General features: G+C 39.1%; 1 protein-coding gene across 1 annotated transcript; it reads left to right on the plus strand.

Annotated features, from left to right (window-relative positions):
* The first annotated feature begins 3,577 nt into the window (after positions 1-3,577).
* On the plus strand, positions 3,578-16,694 carry cxcl12b (chemokine (C-X-C motif) ligand 12b (stromal cell-derived factor 1)). The gene is made up of 4 exons (XM_060911127.1): positions 3,578-3,786; positions 7,211-7,328; positions 11,133-11,216; positions 13,826-16,694. The coding sequence occupies exons 1-4, from the start codon at positions 3,720-3,722 to the stop codon at positions 13,854-13,856; spliced, it is 300 nt and encodes a 99-aa protein (XP_060767110.1). The 5' UTR covers positions 3,578-3,719; the 3' UTR covers positions 13,857-16,694.
* Positions 16,695-22,083: the final 5,389 nt, after the last annotated feature.

A 22,083-nucleotide genomic window follows, 5' to 3' on the forward strand; every position in this document is an offset into this window, starting at 1 on the left:
TCAGAAGAACGTACACCCTCATGAAATTGTCAAAGTGCAAGTCAAAACTCTGGTAAAATTTTCACAAACGAAATTAAATCACAATCTGCGTATTACCATCATATAACAAGGCCTTTTGCCAAGCTTCGAGAAATTCGTCCAAAAATTGTGAGAGGAGTTGATGTCAGAAGGCGAGCACACCTTCATGAAATTGTGAAAATAAAGGTTGTTAATCGAGGGCTGTAACTCTGGTAAAATGTGACCGAATTGAACAAAATAACAATATTCGTCATACCAACATATAACAAAACCTTTTGCCAACTTTGGTGAAATTCCTCCACAAATTGTGAGAGGAGTTGATTTCAGAAGGAACACACACTCTCATGAAATTGTCAAAGTATAATTTTGTTAATCAAGGGCTGTAACTCTGGTAAAATGTGACCAAATTGAATGAAATTGCAATATGCGTATTGCCAACATATAACAAAGAATCCTGCCAAGTTTTGTGAAATTCCTCCAAAACTTGTGAGAGGACCTGATTTCAGAAGGTGAGCACCCTTTCCCGGGACGGACGGACGGACGGACATCTCCATGACATAATCCCCCTTCGCACCTTTCGGCCAGCGGGGAATAAAAGTTGTGAGAGGAGTTGATTTCAGAAGAACGTACACCCTCATGAAATTGTCAAAGTACAAGTTATTTAATCAAGGGTCAAAACTCTGGTAAAATTTTCACAAACGAAATTAAATCGCAATATGCATATTACCGTCATATAACAAGGCCTTTTGCCAGGTTTTGTGAAATTCCTCCACAAATTGTGAGAGGAGTTGATGTCAGAAAGAAAACACACTCTCATGAAATTGTCAAAGTATAATTTTGTTAATCAAGGGCTGTAACTCTGGTAAAATGTGACGTGATTTAACAAAATTGCAATATGCGTATTGCCGATATACAACCCCAATTCCAAAAAAGTTGGGACAAAGAACAAATTGTAAATAAAAACGGAATGCAATGATGTGGAAGTTTCAAAATTCCATATTTTATTCAGAATAGAACATAGGTGACATATCAAATGTTTAAACTGAGAAAATGTATCATTTAAAGAGAAAAAATAGGTGATTTTAAATTTCATGACAACAACACATCTCAAAAAAGTTGGGACAAGGCCATGTTTACCACTGTGAGACATCCCCTTTTCTCTTTACAACAGTCTGTAAACGTCTGGGGACTGAGGAGACAAGTTGCTCAAGTTTAGGGATAGGAATGTTAACCCATTCTTGTCTAATGCAGGATTCTAGTTGCTTGACTGTCTTAGGTCTTTTTTGTCGTATCTTCCGTTTTATGATGCGCCAAATGTTTTCTATGGGTGAAAGATCTGGACTGCAGGCTGGCCAGTTCAGTACCCGGACCCTTCTTCTACGTAGCCATGATGCTGTAATTGATGCAGTATGTGGTTTGGCATTGTCATGTTGGAAAATGCAAGGTCTTCCCTGAAAGAGACGTCGTCTGGATGGGAGCATATGTTGCTCTAGAACCTGGATATACCTTTCAGCATTGATGGGGTCTTTCCAGATGTGTAAGCTGCCCATGCCACACGCACTAATGCAACCCCATACCATCAGAGATGCAGGCTTCTGAACTGAGTCCCGATAACAACTTGGGTCGTCCTTCTCCTCTTTAGTCCGAATGACACGGTGTCCCTGATTTCCATAAAGAACTTCAAATTTTGATTCGTCTGACCACAGAACAGTTTTCCACTTTGCCACAGTCCATTTTAAATGAGCCTTGGCCCAGAGAAGACGTCTGCGCTTCTGGATCGTGTTTAGATACGGCTTCTTCTTTGAACTATAGAGTTTTAGCTGGCAACGGCGGATGGCACGGTGAATTGTGTTCACAGATAATGTTCTCTGGAAATATTCCTGAGCCCATTTTGTGATTTCCAATACAGAAGCATGCCTGTATGTGATGCAGTGCCGTCTAAGGGCCTGAAGATCACGGGCACCCAGTATGGTTTTCCGGCCTTGACCCTTACGCACAGAGATTCTTCCAGATTCTCTGAATCTTTTGATGATATTATGCACTGTAGATGATGATATGTTCAAACTCTTTGCAATTTTACACTGTCAAACTCCTTTCTGATATTGCTCCACTATTTGTTGGTGCAGAATTAGGGGGATTGGTGATCCTCTTCCCATCTTTACTTCTGAGAGCCGCTGCCACTCCAAGATGCTCTTTTTATACCCAGTCATGTTAATGACCTATTGCCAATTGACCTAATGAGTTGCAAATTGGTCCTCCAGCTGTTCCTTTTTTGTACCTTTAACTTTTCCAGCCTCTTATTGCCCCTGTCCCAACTTTTTTGAGATGTGTTGCTGTCATGAAAGTTCAAATGAGCCAATATTTGGCATGAAATTTCAAAATGTCTCACTTTCGACATTTGATATGTTGTCTATGTTCTATTGTGAATACAATATCAGTTTTTGAGATTTGTAAATTATTGCATTCCATTTTTATTTACAATTTGTACTTTGTCCCAACTTTTTTGGAATCGGGGTTGTATAACAAAGAATCCTGCCAAGTTTCATGAAATTCCTCCAAAAATTGTGAGAGGAGTTGAATTCAGAAGGTGAGCACACTTCCTGGGACGGACAGATGGACGGACATCGCCATGACATAATTCCCTTTCAGGTCTTTCGGCCAGTGGGGGATAAAAACAAAACACGACGTGATTCCTGGTGGCACATGGTATAAAATTAGTTATGATTCTTTTCATTGTACCTCCAGCTCTCTTGGCAGAACAGACAATCCTCACTTCTTGCACATTTCTTACCAATATTTCCTCCGTATTTCCCCTTATTTATCTGTTTTTTTTTCTTGTTTCCAAACAAAAACATTCAAAAATGACTTTAATTTTGTTTTACCCTTTCTGAAAAATTTAATCTTGTCCATGCGGTGGTGGATCTAGAGTCTCTCATGGGAACACCAGGCAGGAGACGGGAATACGCTCTGGATGGGAAACCAATCCATTGTAGGGCACCATATATACTTACATGTGTAGGCAGTTCATCGACTGGAGAAAAACTATTAGTGGTACAAGAAGTTTTAACTATGCAAAGAAACGAATGTGTATACTCGGCGTTTTCTTTTCATAAAAGGATTTTACTTTAGAAAGCTAGAACCATTAAGCCTCCAAAGACCCCCTGAGGAAATGTTTGACGTTTAGTGACAGTGTGTGAAAAGGCAAACTCAAGCCTTGTGTGCGATTTCGATTCAGAATGTCAGACCTTCAAGGTGATTTCACAACAATTTGAGGAAAGAGTGAAAGAGAGAAAGAGAGGGGCAGACAGACAAACAGACAGACAGATGGAGAGAAAGAGTTGGTTGTAAACTGTTACTCCAGTCTCAATCAAAACATTTTAATTGGTGATTTTTTTTTCCTTCAGACCAGACAAGCTCTACAAAGGGTCCAAAAACACACCCCTCCACTTTCCCCTTCTCTCTCTCTCTCTCTCCCTCTCTCTCTCTCTCTCCTCCTCCTGAGTATGTGGGAGTGCTGTCCTGCCCCTCTGCAGGCTTTAACACCCCGCTCAGTACTTGAGGCACCACACTGTGTCCTGGAAGCTGCTTGTGACCAACACAAAGATTCTCGATAAACACACACACACACACACTCTCACTCGCTAGTGCCTACACACACGCGCACACTTGCACACACACACACACACACACACACACACACAATGGATGTCAGAGTTGTAGTGATGATGCTTTTCCTAATCGTGATTACAAAGGATTCCAAGACTGAAGGTAAGACAGCTGCAGTTTCTCATTTGATGCTGATACTTATTTGTTTTTATTTTTCATTTCGAACCATTATGTGCTACAGGGATGGATTTAGTGACCATGTGACCAGAATTTGGGTCTCAGACATTGTTAAAAAAATTTTGGGGGGGAATTTTTCCAAAATTTCCTTGCTTACCTATGAACCATGCTTATTTATTTATTTATTTACTTGTGGTTTATTAATTAACTATTACTTTTTTTAATTATACGTGAAACCATTTTTAGACCCTCTTACAAGTCCTATGTTAAGACGTCATTAAACCGAATCATTTGCATAAGTTCTATTTTAATGACTCTCAATGCATCCTTCGAGACTGAAGCAAGCCAATTAGCTGCGCTTTATTTATTCTCTGTGTGTATGTTGTCGCTGTATTTTCACGTTGGTGTGCATTTTTGAAAAGAACTTGCAGAGAATTCTGCAAAACAGCGACAAATTGTTCGTTCAAGAGAACAATTAGTGAAACCGGCCGGTCGCTGACGGCTTTGATTTTGTATGCGTAAAAGTGTTAAATATGCATGAGGGTGCAGATTGGCGTTTAGAACCCGAGTCTGGTTGCTTCCTTGACTTCAAGGCACTCGGTATGACGTTAGAGAAGCGTTCGATGGAGGATGTTCACACTGACTGCGTCAAAAATCTGTTCGTTTCCAAACACGCTGCGTCTGTTTATGTAAAGCCTTCTGGATGTTTCTATAGTATACGTCAAATTTCACCAAACTCTTCCTATTTTAAGAAAGAAAAAGACTAACCGAAGTCAAGTACTCTTTCAAAACGACAAAATTCCCGAACCACAACCGTTTTTTTAATTGTTATTTTTGCTTCGTATATCATTATTTGTAGCTGTGTGCTCATTATTACCACAAACATCTCATTATTTCAGCATAGTACCGATTCGAACTGGATATCTTGATATATTTTGACGCAATTACTCCTGATTTATTCTTTTGAAATCCTTGATATATTTCAACTTAATGTCTCACACTCCACAACCTATCAATAAGGCGAATTTATGATATTCGATAGGAAATTAGCTCGTTAGTTATCATTCTTTATCTGTGCTCAGTTTCTCAGATGTCGTTGACACGTATAACATTTATAGACAGTGTATCTTGATGACAATTGAAAATATCAAGTTGGAATTTTGACACTGAAATAACAAAAATAAATAAATAAATAAATAAATGCAATCTTGAAGAAATGAGATCCGAAGCTGAAATATTGACTTAATATCGCGGAAAATGAGTTATCACGTAGAAACAGCGACACAGCACAAGGCTTCTGTTAAAATAAGTAACGTTCAAGCGAAACTTTTCTCAGAAAACAGCCCACGCTGATGTGATAATTGATTTTATTATGGTTATAATGCATTATGAATTGAAGAACGCATTCAACTGCTGATACTTTGACACATATCGTGCGTTCTGTTACACAATTCGGTTACATATCTACTAAAACCAGCCCTTTTTTTGGTAACAAGTAATTGTGATACCTTGTTGTTACATCTTATACAATGTATTTCTGAGACGTTTTAAAGAAAAACAAAACGCAACGACTTATAATGCGTGTTAAACAAAAATATTGACTGAATATAAAGTGCAGTGCGTGTCATGAAACAATTCTACCAACATGTATTTCCAGAATGTTAATGTTAATATTTGAGGATAGTTTCATATATAGCTAGCATGCTAGGTATGAATGAGGCTTGAAAATCATCAGTAGTTCTTGTTCCATATCCAAGGTCTACCTAATATCGTTAAAAATCATTTCCAGTACATCTTCGTTACTCAGATATATCACAATCACGCAGCGCGTGAAATGGAAAGTCACTAAAAAAGACCAGGACAACATGAAGAATGCACTTGAGGCTGTTAATCAAATACAGCCATTCAGATCCAAACTCACACAATGGTCTAAAGAGACATGTTGGATTGAGGACGAGGCCCGGGACTGGCCGAGGAAGACCAAGGGAAGCTCTTCAGACCATCAATCAGAACCTCAAGGCTGATGAGGGACCTCAAAGCACCCTGGGTAACTTTAAGGGCTCTTGACAACGGTAGTGAGCAAGAAGGCGATTTCCCTCATGTGGGAACGTCAGACTAAGAGCAATGGCTTAATCTCTTTTTAATGATCCGGGCTTGCAGGTGGAATGTGGTGATAGGATACATCTGCTTTACAGCACTGATTTTTTTATGGTTGTAAGGACGGATTGATTTGAATCATAAAACTCTCATCACCCGCTGAACCGTTGTGTGCTTTGTATCTGAAAAAATGTTTGACGGTGAATTTTATTAGCAGTAACTGAAAATGTAAAGAGAAAAAATGGTTTCAGGAGTTAATGTCAAAGAAAGGGATAAAAAAGCATTACGATCGGCGCATTATAACATTATGATCCTGTTCTAGCATAGTATATACATGTTATAGTGTATCATAATATCACAAGCGGCATATTACGACAGTTAAATCGACCATATTATGAAATTACGATCGTCAAACTATAACATTACAATCAGCATATTAGCACATTACGAATGTCATATTGTGACATTACAATCGCCATTTCATGACATCGTTTGTTGTATTATGGCATTACAATTTTTGTATTATCACATCATTATGACATTATGATTGTGATTTTGGCATTCTAATCACAGTATTATAATACTATTACCATCGTACTATATCATTAAGATCATCTTTATTATTGTATTATAACAGTCATTGTCATAACATTGCAATAATTGTATTACAACATTGCAACTGTCATGTTACAACATTACAATAATTGTATTATCACCTTGCGATTGTCATGTTACATTACAATAATTGTATTATAACATTGCAATTGTCATGTTATAACATTACAATAATTGTATTATAACATGATCATTTTATTAACATGACAATCGCAATGTAACGTTGCAATTGTACATATATAACATTGCGATTGTCATGTCACAACATTATGACAATTGTTTTATAACATTATGTTCCAACATTATAACTGTATTACAAGACTACAATTGTTAACATTACAATAATTGTTTTATAACATTGCGATTGTCATGTTACAACATGACGATAATCGTATTATAATTTTATAGCGAGCATCATGATTGTCACAACATAACGGACTTCATATTGCAATCGCTGCATTATAATTGTATAATCATTGTATACTAACGTTTCAGTTATAATATTACAATATTACGATCAGTGCATTATAATCATTTCAGTTTTAATGGAAAAAAGCATGATTTTGTTTCTTCTGGAAGCATTTTCACTTTACGAAATTGTGAACACGTGCAGTCTGCACAGCGATGCAGGTTTTCTTTTCTGAAACAAACGTCGAATTTCTGTCAAAAGTCAAACCTCTGTCCCCTGTTTTTGCAGCGAAGCCCATCAGCCTGTTGGAGAGGTGCTGGTGCCGCTCGACGCTCAACACGGTGCCACAGAGAAACATCCGCGAGATCAAGTTCCTCCACACACCCCACTGCCCTTTCCAAGTCATGTAGGTCAACACAAACAAACAGCCCCAAAATCACACTGGCACACACTGAGGAAAACCAGAATACATGGGGGGAAATCCTTCGGTTAAACTGCGACACTGTTAAAGGGTCGGGTGATGTATCGGTTTAGATATCGATCCGTGGACAGAGACAGATTGAACATCAGCAACAAATTTAACATTCTGTGATTTAAAAAAAAAAAAAATCAATCATAATCCAATGTCATTATCATGGTTTTCAGGATGTCATCATATCCCTAGTTCCAAAATACCTTCATGAAATATCGTGTATGAGAACATTGTCGGAAGCTCTGAGGAGGCAGGGCTCGTGTGTGTGTGTGTGTGTGTGTGTGTGTGTGTGTGTGTGTGTGTGTGTGTGTGTGTGTGTGAGAGAGATCTTTATCAGTAGCTCTAGATAAAAGGAAGTGCGAGACTCACTGACACACATGGCATGTGGGGTTTTTTTTTCTGGAGGAAATCTTCATTAAGGGTCAAAGTGATCATGTTTGTATTTTGACTGACCTTTTGAGATATCTCTCCCGTCAGCGCTAATCTCTTTAGCTGCTAACATTTGGCTTTTTTTTTTTTGCTAACCTGGAATGTATTAATGTAAAAGCAGTGACTGTTTTGAAAAAAAAGGGGCCACGGGGGTCACAATGAGGCGGAAGGTCAGATCGGGACGGAACTTTAGCCTGGGGTGGTGAGTGGTTCACGTACACATGCGCGCACACACACACACACACACACACACACACACACACACACACACACACACACACACACACACAAGCCAAATAGTATTTATTTAGGAATTTAGCCTCAAATCTCAAGGATCTGGAGCTTTAAAGACAGATGAAAGTCAGACAGCTGGAACACAAACCCTCTCCAAATCCAAACCCACCCACACACACCCACACACACACACACACACACCCACACACACACACACACACACACACACACACACAGTGGAAGCCATGTTTGCTGTTGGTATTAGCTGGCTGTGAGGCACTTACTACCTGCTGTTCCTGGCTCCCTGCGCAGACACGCTGCCGGCTGGCCAATTCAGCCTGGAAAACTTGCACGAACAACACAGAAACCAAACAAACACGATAACAGACTAAAACCAACAAACACACAGATCTAATTACGCTAGAAGGCATCTTGTGTTAAGTCAGGATTCGGGTTGCCTAGAGCGGACCATTTGGTCCCAGACCACAAGACCGTGTGTGTGTGTGTGTGTGTGTGCACGTATTTATGGTTGTGTGTGGGTTAAACTCAGTGGGGATGTGGTTAATTTGCAAAGCGGTGTGAGCCGCGGCCCCTCTGAGCTGTTAATTCTCAAACATGACCTTTTGGTGCAGAAGTGTGATATGCAAGTGTGTGTGTGTGTGAGACTGAGACAGGCACACAGCAGACAGGGGGTCAGAGAGGGAGAGAAAGCATGTGTTTTGTTTGTGGTGTGTGTGTTTCATCAGTGGAAAAAAACACAGAAATTACACTGAAGTGAACATTTTGCTGACGTTGCTTCTTTTTTATTGACTCAAGCGTTTAAAAGTAAAACTTTGAAATGAAATGAAGCCCATCACGTTTGATGTGATTTTCGTTTTAAAGCCACGTCGTTTTCTCTGAAAGCTTGACTCAGTCTCTGTAAATGTGCTGCTCGTGTGCGTGACTAGCGCTACGTACTGTAGCTTGCTAATAATTGAATTAGAAATAAAATGATCCTGGAGATAGACAGTTACCCATAATGCTCCATGGTGTCACGATTTCAACCGCCAAGCAAGCTGCATTTCCATTACACCTGCTTCTATGTCGGCTTCTGTTACAATTTTTACTTGGGTACCCCAATTTTTACTTGGGTAAGTAGGTGGAGCTAAAAATAGTGCAAATCATTGATTGGTCAAAAAGTTTTGTTTCTTTTAAATTCTGTCTAAAAGGTTTTTTTTTTACTCTTTTTAAAAGTTCATTTTTTCCTCTGGCAACTCCAGTTTTTTTTCCAGTATTTTTGAAAAATCCCATTTTTCTGGAAAATTTATTCGACTTTATAAAAGTATGTATATATTTAACAGTTATTCCACGAAATCGAGTCGTACATGAGCTGATAGCCGACGAGACGCATAGCACCGAGTTGTCTATAATCCATGTATGACGAGACTGAGTGGAATAACTGTTTTATTCTATCCACATTGACTGGATTTTGAGAAACAGGGCATTTTTATTTGTTTGGTTTTTTTTTTGCAAATTCGATAAAAAAAACTTTACACAAAACGTCCGACCAAATCATTTCCGCTTAGAATGTAAACAAACCGGCAAAATGACAGTAGCAATTTGTGAGAAATGTGATGATGATAAAAATTCTTGAAAAATAAAAAGATACGTTCTTACCATCAAATAATTTCATTCCATATTTTGTTGGTTCTTTTTTTTTTTGTATTTTTGGAGGTCTTCTTCTTTTTCTATAGTTTTTTTTTTTGGCAGTTGGCAAACGAACTTAAAGGTGCATTACCGCCACCTACTGGGCTGGAGTGTGGAACAGGCAATATTGGGAAGAGGAGGAGGAGAAAAAAAACTGTATTCTTTTAGCCATTTCTGTTTCTTTTAAATACTTGATAATTTTTGGAGTTTTGTTTTCGAGTAGAGTTTTTATTTTGTCCTGGGTTGGTTCAGCAACACGCTCCGCCATTTTGTTTTTCTCTACTCACGGTATATGAGCTGACTGGCTACTACTAGGATACCAGAGCACGCGATTGCTCATATCCAGTGAATGTGGATAGTATATATATCCTGGAAAGATTTTTGTGTCTATCTAAAAGTTGCTTTTTGAAGAAACTTCTTTTTCTTTTTTTCCTTTTCTCTTCTAAAAGCCCTTTTGTAAACATTTTAAAAGCCTTTTTTTCTTTTTTTTTTTTAGGGAACTCGTTTCCTGTTTCGAAAAAGATTTTTCTAGAAGCTTGTTTTTGACTCTTTCTGATTCCTTAAATTCACTCCCAGTGAATCTCAGAAGCCTTCCTGGTCATTTTTTTTGTGCCTCATCTAGTACGGTTTTCTCTGTGTTTTCGCGTGAGTAAAGTATTGGCACCCTTTGCTCTGGTTGGATGTGTGGCCATTAAATAAAACATTAAACAACTGTCAAACGCACACATGTGACCAGGATATGGATATTCCTGGATTTGGAGTCATGTTGTTTGGTGGAAATACCATTATTTACAGGCGGGGCTTGCAGCATTGAGAGTTTCTGATTGGTTACACAGCTTGCGTATAACAATCCATGACTTGTTTCCCAAGTGATCGCTTATTTAGAGTGTGTGTGTGTGTGTGTGTGTGTGTTACCCTGTGTGCACCCTGTAATGGACTGAAGCGTATCCTCCGCCAGCAGTAGGTTGTAATGGAGCAACGCTGGAGAGCAGCGCCGATCTGATAACACAGATTTCAGGGCCTCAGAGGGAGAAACACACACTCTTTCACTCTTGCACTCTTTCACTCATTCTTTCGTCTAAACGGAATCCTTCGCTTTAAAGTGACTTACCTGATCTCATTACTAGCACAAAACCAAAAACCAACAGCATCAATTACATGCTGTAGACTCTTTCAGTATCCCTCTCTCTCTCTTTCTTTACTGAAGTTGTGTGAAAGAAAAGAAAGCCCTACAACTCAATCTCCCCCCTCTCTGTCTCTGTCTATCTCTCTTTTCTTTCTCAGCCAAATCCACGTTAAAGAATCCAATTGACTCCTTTCCTCCCTTTCTCCTCTTTTGCCCTGGTTATCACTCTCGCACGCTCACTCCAACCTTCTTCTCATTTCCAGAGCCAAGCTGAAGAACAATAGGGAGGTCTGCATCAACCCCAAGACCAAATGGCTGCAGCAGTATCTGAGGAACGCCATTAACAAGTAAGTAAGAGCCTCCGGACACAAAGTCCAACAAAACGGCCTGTTCCAAATCACTATCAGTGAAGTGAAGTCATTTGGAACGTGTCCGAAACGCACATCATGAGCGCTATCTTTGACATAATTACAGGGATAATTAACCTGTACATAATTACATAATCACCCTTTGCACAAATAGGTATTTGTACACCACCTGTATCATTTCCTCAACCAGCAAATGGAAAAAAAAAAACATTCTTCCAATATTGAAAAAAAAAATTGGTGTTATGATCACGTGACACAATTCAACGCTGTAACTATAATCACTTTTTTTTTTCGAGGGGGGTTAAGTAGAGCGTCCTGAAAACAAGATAGTGTCGTTTTTCGGAGCTAACATTGCTACCAGTTTCACATCATGCTTAAATCACGACCAAACATCGCCTCAATGACATAATTTCCGGACGGAGCTTGTAGGAAAAATAACACTAAAGCGAGACGACCTTTCAATTTCATAAAATCGGTGAAATTTAGTTCCCTCTGAAATGTGGTCATTGTGATGTCTGTTTATTTCTGTAATACCTCACAAAACCAGGCCACTCAGTAGCTGGAAATTATTTAATTTGAGAGGATTAAAGCAAATAATGTGCATGAAATCGCTCGCGTCGCACAGTCAAGCAGACAGAGGAAGTCCGTGTGTGTGCGCATGCGCAGGTTTACCTTTGAGCGTGCACTGCCAGTTCCATCATTCTGTCGCTAAACGAACAGCTGATCACACCGAGGTGCTCGCTGACCGCCAATGTTTATTCGTTTGGTCCTGCGTTTCCTTTCCTTCGTATATAACATAACGTCTTTTCTTCTCGTTTTCCATTACTGTAGTCGCTCTTTGACATTTCATTCGTCCTCCATTTTTCTCTCCTGTTTCAAATTTGTATCCCACAATGCCTTGCACGAACGGGGAAAGCCCACCATGTGATGTGATGCATGATGTAGTATCTTGAATTGGGTCATGGTGAAGCAGGAAAAAATAGCGGAGAATTTAGGGCCATGTAATAATAATAATAATAATAATAATATGTTCAAATTATATAGCGCCTTTCACAAAACCCAAGGTCGCTTTACAGTTATAAATAAATAAATAAATAAAGTAAGTAAGGAAGTCCACCAAATAGGAGGCCAGGATGTCATTCCAATGGTGTAGCAGCCACAGTCCCACCAAAAGGCGCACGAAAACAAGTCCCACACTGCCAGCACAGCCGCTGCGATGACGCCGGCAACATCACTCAAAACACCACGCCATGAATCCACAAAGCGAGCACAGAAGCACTGCTATGCAGAGTGCCGGGATGCCACCGGGCAACATTGCTCGGAACACCACGCCAAGCATTAAACCACAGAACGCTGGACAATCACGATGTTAAAATGAGCAACGAGCTCACTGCAGTCCATAGCTAGGAGCACAGGCATCACCCACAGCGAACCAAGGCCTGGAGGGAACCAACGCCCAAAACTGGGTCCGGAGCTACACCACAACCATCGGACAAAAACACTCAAACAAAAACAAACATCAAACTACACAAACAAAAATAAATAAATAAATAAATAAATAAATAAGAGAGAGAAAATAAATAATAATAAATAAATAGCCTAAATTCACATGGCCCTAAATTCGCTAATTGTTCTATTTTCTCATCTCATCTCATTATCTCTAGCCGCTTTATCCTGTTCTACAGGGTCGCAGGCAAGCTGGAGCCTATCCCAGCTGACTACGGGCGAAAGGTGGGGTACACCCTGGACAAGTCGCCAGGTCATCACAGGGCTGACACATAGACACAGACAACCATTCACACTCTCATTCACACCTACGGTCAATTTAGAGTCACCAGTTAACCTTACCTGCATGTCTTTGGACTGTGGGGGAAACCAGAGCACCCGGAGGAAACCCACGCGGGACACGGGGAGAACATGCAAACTCCGCACAGAAAGGCCCTCGCCGGCCACGGGGCTTGAACCCGGACCTTCTTGCTGTGAGGAGACAGCGCTAACCACTACACCACCGTGCCGCCCTGTTCTATTTTTAAAAAGACTAAAATTGGAAGTCTATGATTCGAATTCAGTAGTTTCGGTTCACCGAACAAAAATAACTGGGTGTTGGGGAAAATTCTTTTCATGACCTACACTCGAAAAATCTGAAAGGCGGTCTAGCTTTAAGCTTCCTTATCATTTCGAACCCATACAGACACCTGGTTGATAAACTGGTTTAAAGGTGTAAAATCCTGACATCTTGCCCTCTATATAAATGTTTCAGGGAAGTTAATTGCTGTAATGAGTGAGCTGCGTGGTGTTACTGGTTTCCTGCAGAGCAAACTGAGCGAGTCAAAGTTTCCCTCAGCGTCATCGCCACACACACACACACACACACATTGGAATACAACTTGTGCCTCGAGGCAGAGTTCAGCCCGATTGGGTACAGCTTAACATGAATTTATGGAATTATTTTTAGGCATGGAGCCGATAAACACTGTTGAGTTTTTCCATTCTAACAACACAACCCTCGAGTGTTTTATTCCTTACAGTACAGTACATACACACTTCTGCTTCAAACTCACATCTCTCTCCATCTCTGTTTATTTCAGGATTAAGAAGGCAAAACGGCGGGGAGAGTGAGGAGAGCCGGCATGTGTCTCTGACCTCTGTATTATGTGTGCACCTCTCTCTCTATTTCTCTCACACACACACACACACACACACACAGACACACACACACATCATCTGTCCCTGTGTGGACTGCTTGCACAAACAGCACTTCGCCTCCAAATGCCTTTGTTCCTGCACCCGAAGCCAACCACACACACACTCACACACACACACACACGGCACCATTTTGCCATTGTGAGATTTCGGGCTTGTGCAGGTGTGTATGCTGAACTGAACTGAACCGAACCGAACTGAGTGGCTGAATGTGGATAAAAATATTTTTGTGTGTTTTCTATATGCATTCGCTTTGTGCCTTTGTTTTTTTTTTTAATAATAAGTTGCTGATCAGTGTTGTGGTGAATAAGAAGGAAAAAGTGAGAGCGTGAGAACACGCTTAAAACTAACGTCGAAATGTCAAAAGTTTTCTTCAGGCGCTATGACGCTAATGTAGCTAACGCATATAAAAGTTACATTAGCTACACGGATGCCGCAATCATCTATAAAATTGGATAAACCCAGGCTGAGATATTGGGCGTGGATTCGGAGCTATTCTTTGTGAGAAATGATTCAGCTAAACTGATAGCTATGTTAGCCTTGTAGCTCAAACTAAAAAGGTGTGAAATTAAGAGCCATTTTTTTTCCTCCCAAATCTGCTCAAGAGAGTTGATAAGGGCTTCGTTCGATGTTGTTTCACGACACTTTCAGCGACTTCGATAAGATTCTACTTTGTTTTTCGATGTTGCCTCGAAGAGTCACAGGATGATCTTCCATGCACTGGCATAGCTACCGGTAGCTTAGTTTTGCTAACGCTTTCTCCGACGCCGCATTTACGTTCATAAACCGTTCAGACTGTTAGCTTTTTGTGAACTTGTGAAATACAGCCTTACGCTTTCAAGCTCTGAGAAGTAAGAGGTCAAACACTCGGGGTGCTGACACTGGAGATTCCTTTCGTAAAACGTCGAGTCAACAGAATTTCCTCACAGAAAACGTCACTAACTTGACAATTACACAAATTATTTCCAGAATATAATACGAGTCCATGTGTAAGTTGTTAATGCAGAAATGATGACGTTTTAGGTAACAATAAATGTCCTGACCGATCAGAATCGAATGAAATAACAAATAAAAATGTAGTTTATCTCAAAGGAGGCTTTACTGCGCTGAAAACATGCTTAAAATTATTATTATTATTATTATTATTATTATTATTATTATTATTATTATTACGTAAAAGATTTTATAGAAAGTGTTAGCAGATGTGGTTTTTTTTGCTAAAAAAAGATTATCAGGAAATTTTTTCTTCAATAATGCAACTTTCACATCAATGCAATCTTTCTTGGCAGCTGCTAGGTGTTTTTGTTTGTTTGTTTGTTTGTTTGTTTGTTTGTTTGTTCTTTTTTCCAACCTGTGCTTATGAAATAGCGCATCTTCTTCCAGCCAGAGGTTTTATTCTGTTGTCTTTGAAAGCCCGAACATGATGTTAGCTTGTGGTTTGTTGCAAAAGTGCGGGGTTGGATCAGTAAAAGGAGACACATTTAAATAAATAAATAAATAAATAAATAATAATCTGGTCTTGAAACAGAATTAATTTTGAATGAGGAATAGTGCTGAAAGAAAAAAAAGACAAAAAATATTTCTTCCATACATATGTGATAAACTGACTTTTTTTTTCACTGATCCAACTTTTCACTTGATTGTGAACTGTATTACGAATGCATCATAATTATGGACCAGATTCATCAGATTCACAACCTGTAAATAGAAAGGGAATCAGGTGATATTTTAGCGTTTCTCGTCGAGAGATTTCCGTAATTATGCACATATTTAGTATCATTTACTTATTTACGGATGTTATTGTCATTTTAAACTCGGTTTATTTTCATATGAGGGACGTACAGTATTGTGATATGAAATCATACGACTCATGAGGGAACTAAAAAAAAAAATCTAATGACACATTTCCAGTGTAATATCTGTTACCCCGCCCGATGACGAGCAACTCTTAAACCCCTGCTTATTAAGTGTGCAACTGTAACAGGATAATAATACTACTAATAACATCTGGATGTGATTTCCAATGGAATGAAACATGTGCTTTTTATCAGGCCAATACAATATGCACTTCACTGCTGAGTTTTATTTTTATTTTTTTACTTTTCTATTAAAACCACTTTCACCTCCAGGGACTGAACTGTAAAACATGAACTGTTTCGGAGGAAAATGTATCCACTATATCCTTTTACGAAATTTATTAGTCATTTTTAGAGGTTCTTGTTCCTGAGGCGCCAATTTTGACCCAAAAGGATTAGCGGAAAATTTAACATAATTTTTTTACATAAAAACAAAACTCTTCACATGAATTTCTCATTTATTTTGGCTGACTTTCCCACCAAACAATTACATTTGGATTGATTACAATTACGATTCACTTTCAAATGAATGCATTTTAAATGTCAACACTTTTTGTAATGTAGGTAGAAGCGTTACTTTTTTTTTTTTTTTTTTGCCACAAACAGCATGAAACCCTACATGCTTCCCAGAGACTTCCACTTTTGATAAAACAACAAACAAAAAACAAACAAACGTACATCTTACAGAAGGAATTACTCAATTCATGTTTCATTCCCATGAACAGAAATTTAAAATATATAAAATGTATTTTTTAACTATAAAATTTAAATGAATGAACTGATTTTGTGTAAAAAAAAAAAACCCTTTAAAAATCTTCTGGTGTTAGAGAAAGTCATTATTTATTCTACATTTTAACAGGTAACATTTGGGCCTCGTTTACTGATGTTTTTTTTTTTTCAGTCACAATTTACAAAAATTAAAAAATTGTGCAAAATTCCTACAAAACTCCAAAAAGCCAAAAATCTCAAAGAGCGCTGAAAACCCACCACAGAATGGGATTTGTCCGCTTTCTTTTCAGCTTCCTAAAATGTTCATTAAATTTATGTTCCGTTGAAAAATTTTCCCATTTAAATATCAAAGTAATCTGAATATAATTTCGCAGTAAATCATGACAAATTATATGATTTGGGTCCAAGTTCACATCAGTGACGTAAAATTTGGCGGAAAATTAACACAAACTCAATAACTTATGTAGACTCCAAATGTTTTTCTGAACTAATCAGATTTCCACGAAAAGCAAATTTCTTGTCGGCGCTCCTATGAATTTCTGAATAAATTTATTCACAGCCAGATTGACAAATGAAGTCCAACATTCTCAAAGTGTCACTTTCTCCACATAAAAAATATCATCTATATGAAATTATGGGATGCACTCATGTCCAGGAAGTGAATTCTTTTCCAATGTTATTCAATTCAAAACCAGAACACATGTTGACGTGACTGAAATACACACATGTTGACTGTTTTGTTTTGTTTTTTTTCAGGAATTTTGTTCAAGTCTATTAACTGAATGTCTGTCAAGGTTCTCACTCCTCCGCGAGTTTGAATGTTTAGTTGTAGTAATAATATAAAACTAACATCTGTCACTAGTGAGAAAATGATGAGGTTCAAAAATTTCCTTACGGATTTGTGAATTTCATTTCGCCGCCTGCGAACATTCCCATGTGCCGCGAAAAGTGATAAGGTGCTATCGAATGTGAAGTAGACTCTATGAGGCAGCTCCCTGCAAAGGGATCTCCATGTAGGATTTGTTTTTATTATTATTGTTACATTTCTATATGCTCACTGTTTGTAATAATGTATTGAGATCAATCTATTTAGTCACTTTTTTCAATAAAGTTATTTGTAAAAAATAAAAATAAAATCAAATGTCTTGCCTTTGTTTTAATCATGCGAAATGAAACGATATGAAATATTTATCGTGTTATAGTTCAGCGCTGAAGCGTAAGCTATACCTGTAGAGCTCTTTATGAAATTTCATTTTGTCATTTCTTGGTTATTTTTTGCAAATGCCCCCCCGACATCTACTTTTACTTCTACTACATTTATTTTTACTTCTTTTACAACTGTTACTTTCGCGACAGATGAATGAAATGATTGCCTTTTTATTTTAGAAACTTCAACAGCAAAAATTCATCCAAAAATTTACGCTGAATTGTTTCATATTATTAAGTCCACTTGAAATAAATTTAAAAATGGCATGTGCAATTGTCAAGAACATGAACGTTTGACCAGAAACAAAACAAAACACCTCTCATATAATCTTCGGGAAAAAAACACACCCTTTTTCCTGTAATGATACCACTTTTAACACAAAAATGTCACATTTTCGAATTCCTGTTTTATTCAGATGAACTGAATTTTAAAATTCATGACTCTCTATGCATATACAGTCCGGTGCAAAAGTCTTAGACACGTTAATAAATGCTGTCAGCAAAAAATGGCTTAAAAAAATAATGAAATGAATGTTTCAACATTAAAAAAATACTATAAACAGTAAGCAGTAAGCCATAATAAATCAATATAACAAAGTCAATATTTTGTGTGAGACGACCCTTTGCTTTAAAAAAACAAAACAAAAAAAAACACAGTAGTCTGAGGTCCAGTGAGTGCAGTTTGATAAGGAAATGAGCTGTAGGTTTTACTGAGCATCTTACAGAACGGTTCTTCTGGACACCTTGACTGTCACACTCGCTTCTTCATTTTGCACCAAAACCCAGTAGCCTGCATGATGTTTTCTTTTTTAATCTGAAAAGTGCTCTATGCTGCTCAGACATACTGTATTACAACATTTTTTTTCCTGTAACATTTAATTTTGTGCTGGGAAAAAAAATTGAACGTTTGGAACTCTAATTTTTATTTTTTATTATTGATTCGATAATGTAGAAGCTATAAAATAGAAATCTATAACAAAGTTTGCATGATAAAAATAAGGTGCCTATACTTTTGCACAGTACTGTATGTTTTCATGAATAAGTTCACATTAGAAAAACAAATGACACTGAACACTGCAGAACAGCATCAGTGATGGTTGATCCAGAAATGTAAAATTCGTAAATTTTTCTGAAACTAAAAACATAAAAATATATGATGAAAAAATCAATCTTCTTGTAAAACAGTCATGTTAAAAGAAAACTGCTTTCCTTTCCCTGGTTGTGATATAGTACCACAAGTCCCACTCTGATCTTACACATTTGCGTCTCGCATTCAGGAACTGCACATTATATGCATCACTGTAATCAATGTTACAGGCTCTGACAAGGCAATGCACACATCCATCCATATCCACCTATATCAATATCCATCCATCCATCCATGCATCCATCATCTATACCAGGCTTGTAGTACTCGAGTCCGACTCGTGCCCTGATTTTAAGGACTCATGACTTGACATGGACTTGAGCACTGATGACTCGGACTTGGACTCGGATTTTTTCTTTTCTTTTTTTTTTCCTAACATGCCATAATAATTTGGCATAAGATATTTGAAGAGTTTGGTTCCAAAACGCGATAAACGCCAAATTTGAAAAATTGAAACTCCCGCCACCAAGCCATCAGCAATTATCATATCTTACTCGTACCATATTCAGTTTTCGCCAAAACAGGATATCTGCCATTGATTTACACACTGCATTACAGCCTTTCATTCCAAAATGCGACAAGCGCCATCACCGATTTTTCTCAAAACCAGACATATCCATTTGGACAATCAGAGGCCGCCATTGGCATGAAGTCTTGTAAGATGGCTGCACCCATGAAGTAGGAAATCGCTTTGGCACTTCTCACATTTATTGGACAATTTCACCCTGAATTATGAATCTCATCTCATTATCTGTAGCCGCTTTATCCTGTTCTACAGGGTCACAGGCAAGCTGGAGCCTATCCCAGCTGACTACGGGCGAAAGGCGGGGTACACCCTGGACAAGGTGTCGACACATAGACAACCATTCACACTCACATTCACACCTACGGTCAATTTAGAGTCACCAGTTAACCTAACCTGCATGTCTTGGGACTGTGGGGGAAACCGGAGCACCCGGAGGAAACCCACGGGGAGAACATGCAAACTCCACACAGAAAGGCCCTCGCAGGCCACAGGGCTCGAACCCGGACCTTCTTGCTGTGAGGCGACAGCGCTAACCACTACACCACCGTGCCGCCCCTGAATTATGAATAATTTCGATAAAATAATCAAATAAAATTAAATCTATAAAATAATCTGTCAGGAAAGAACACGGTTAAATGCACTTTAAAGTGAGTTGCTAAAACCCATGACACAGAAAGGAATGTGACATATCGCTCAGGCAGTGACCTCCCAGCGATACGGGATGGGATGGGACGGACCCATGACATACGGGACAGGATGGAACCGTGACATATGAGACGGGACAGGACACCTACCTTATTGTCCGTGATGGGATATAATTTATTAATTAAGAAATAATTTTTGAAAAATTCTTGTGTTGACTTGTCATTTCTTCTTCTTATGTCATAAGAAAAAAAATATTAACACATACACACTAATTTGTTTGTTCTTTCTTTCTTTTGATTATTCTTAACTAACTAGAATATGTTATCCAAACTAGACCATGACACGTGACAGGACAGCTAAGGTAAGATCCCCTGGGATAGGACAGGACAGATAAGGTAAGATCACCCAGGACGGGACGTGACAAGAGTTCAATGTCCATGAGCGATAATATCTCATCTCATTATCTCTAGCCGCTTTATCCTTCTACAGGGTCGCAGGCAAGCTGGAGCCTATCCCAGCTGACTACGGGTGAAAGGCGGGGTACACCCTGGACAAGTCGCCAGGTCATCACAGGGCTGACACATAGACACAGACAACCATTCACACTCACATTCACACCTACGGTCAATTTAGAGTCACCAGTTAACCTAACCTGCATGTCTTTGGACTGTGGGGGAAACCGGAGCACCCGGAGGAAACCCACGCGGACACAGGGAGAACATGCAAACTCCGCACAGAAAGGCCCTCACCGGCCATGGGGCTCGAACCCAGGACCTTCTTGCTGTGAGGCGACAGCGCTAACCACTACACCACCGTGCCGCCCCGAGCGATAATATGTCCGTGACAATAATTCCGGTCCATGACAGGACAGGGAGGTGACCGTGAGCGATAATATGTCTCGTCCCATGTCACGGGTTTTAGTAATAGTCACTTTAAACAGAAAGGGATATGTAGCATTTTGGGGGAAAATGCCGTGGCGTGGCGTGGATATGTAGCAACTTGACAAAAAAAAAATTACTTGGTTCAGTTAAAAGCTGTTAACTAGTTCTGGATTTCATTTTTGAAGTTTATTATCATTAAGGAGTTCGTCAATAAATTTTAAAACAGGATACAGTGTTTTTCCTTTTATCACTTCCCGTAATCAGAAAAAGTGTTTTTTCTTGAAACAATGGAATTGGATATATAGTGTTTTGGAACCAAACTCCTCATTTATATCTACATTAAATTTGTACTAATTTCGTGCAAGAGGATGCACAGTCACCTGTTCATACGTCATGTTCAGGAACAAACTAACGTTAATGGCGCTAAAATGCCTGGAGAGAACGCCCCTAGGATTGTCCGCTTTGCTTATACGGTACAGACTTCTTGTGCAGCGGGAGAAAATGCACTGCTGTGTGTTCCATTATGTAGAAGAACTATCAAGAAGATGACGGGGACAACTTCGAACTTCAATCGTCATTTGGTAAGACTCCATCCAGAGAAGGAAGTGACACGCTCTGTTGATAGTGGGGCTTACATGCTGAGCGATGAACTAGCTAGTGTTAACCCTCTCTCATGTTATTTGTCCTGTTGATAGTGGGCGGGGCTTGCTGTGTGATGAACAAGCTTTTTATCTGTAGCCTGTTAACTAAAATGGGGCAGTCGAGCAGGAACGTTAGTCCGACACAGCAGCAGAGACACTTTCACATAAAGGCAGCAACAGCCACCGTCAAATGGTGCCGTTGGAGTCTTGTTCTCAGACTCGACTCGAAGTTTTCTTTAATGACTCGGACTTGAACACTGGGGACTCGAGACTGGACTCAGACTCGAGTTTTAGGCTACATCCACACGACAACGGCAACGAGATTTTATTTAAAAAAATATCGCGTCCACATGGGCAACGGATCAGTAAAATATCAGGTACATATGGCAACGCAACACTTGCTGAAAACGATGCAATACACATGCCACACCTCTACGTGCGCTGTAAGACGGTCCCATCAGAGACACCAGAACAATAGAAGAAGTAGGACGCATGCGCATAAACCCCTTCTT

This window comes from Neoarius graeffei, chromosome 27 (assembly GCF_027579695.1).
Source record: "Neoarius graeffei isolate fNeoGra1 chromosome 27, fNeoGra1.pri, whole genome shotgun sequence".
Taxonomy (NCBI): Eukaryota; Metazoa; Chordata; class Actinopteri; order Siluriformes; family Ariidae; genus Neoarius; species Neoarius graeffei.

Bases quoted from the DNA above. Each gene is read 5' to 3' on its own strand.
- cxcl12b (XM_060911127.1), top strand. From the start codon at position 3,720: ATGGATGTCAGAGTTGTAGTGATGATGCTTTTCCTAATCGTGATTACA. The intron at 3,787-7,210 runs GTAAGACAGCTG...CTGTTTTTGCAG, and splicing joins AAAGGATTCCAAGACTGAAG to CGAAGCCCATCAGCCTGTTG. The intron at 11,217-13,825 runs GTAAGTAAGAGC...TGTTTATTTCAG, and splicing joins CTGAGGAACGCCATTAACAA to GATTAAGAAGGCAAAACGGC.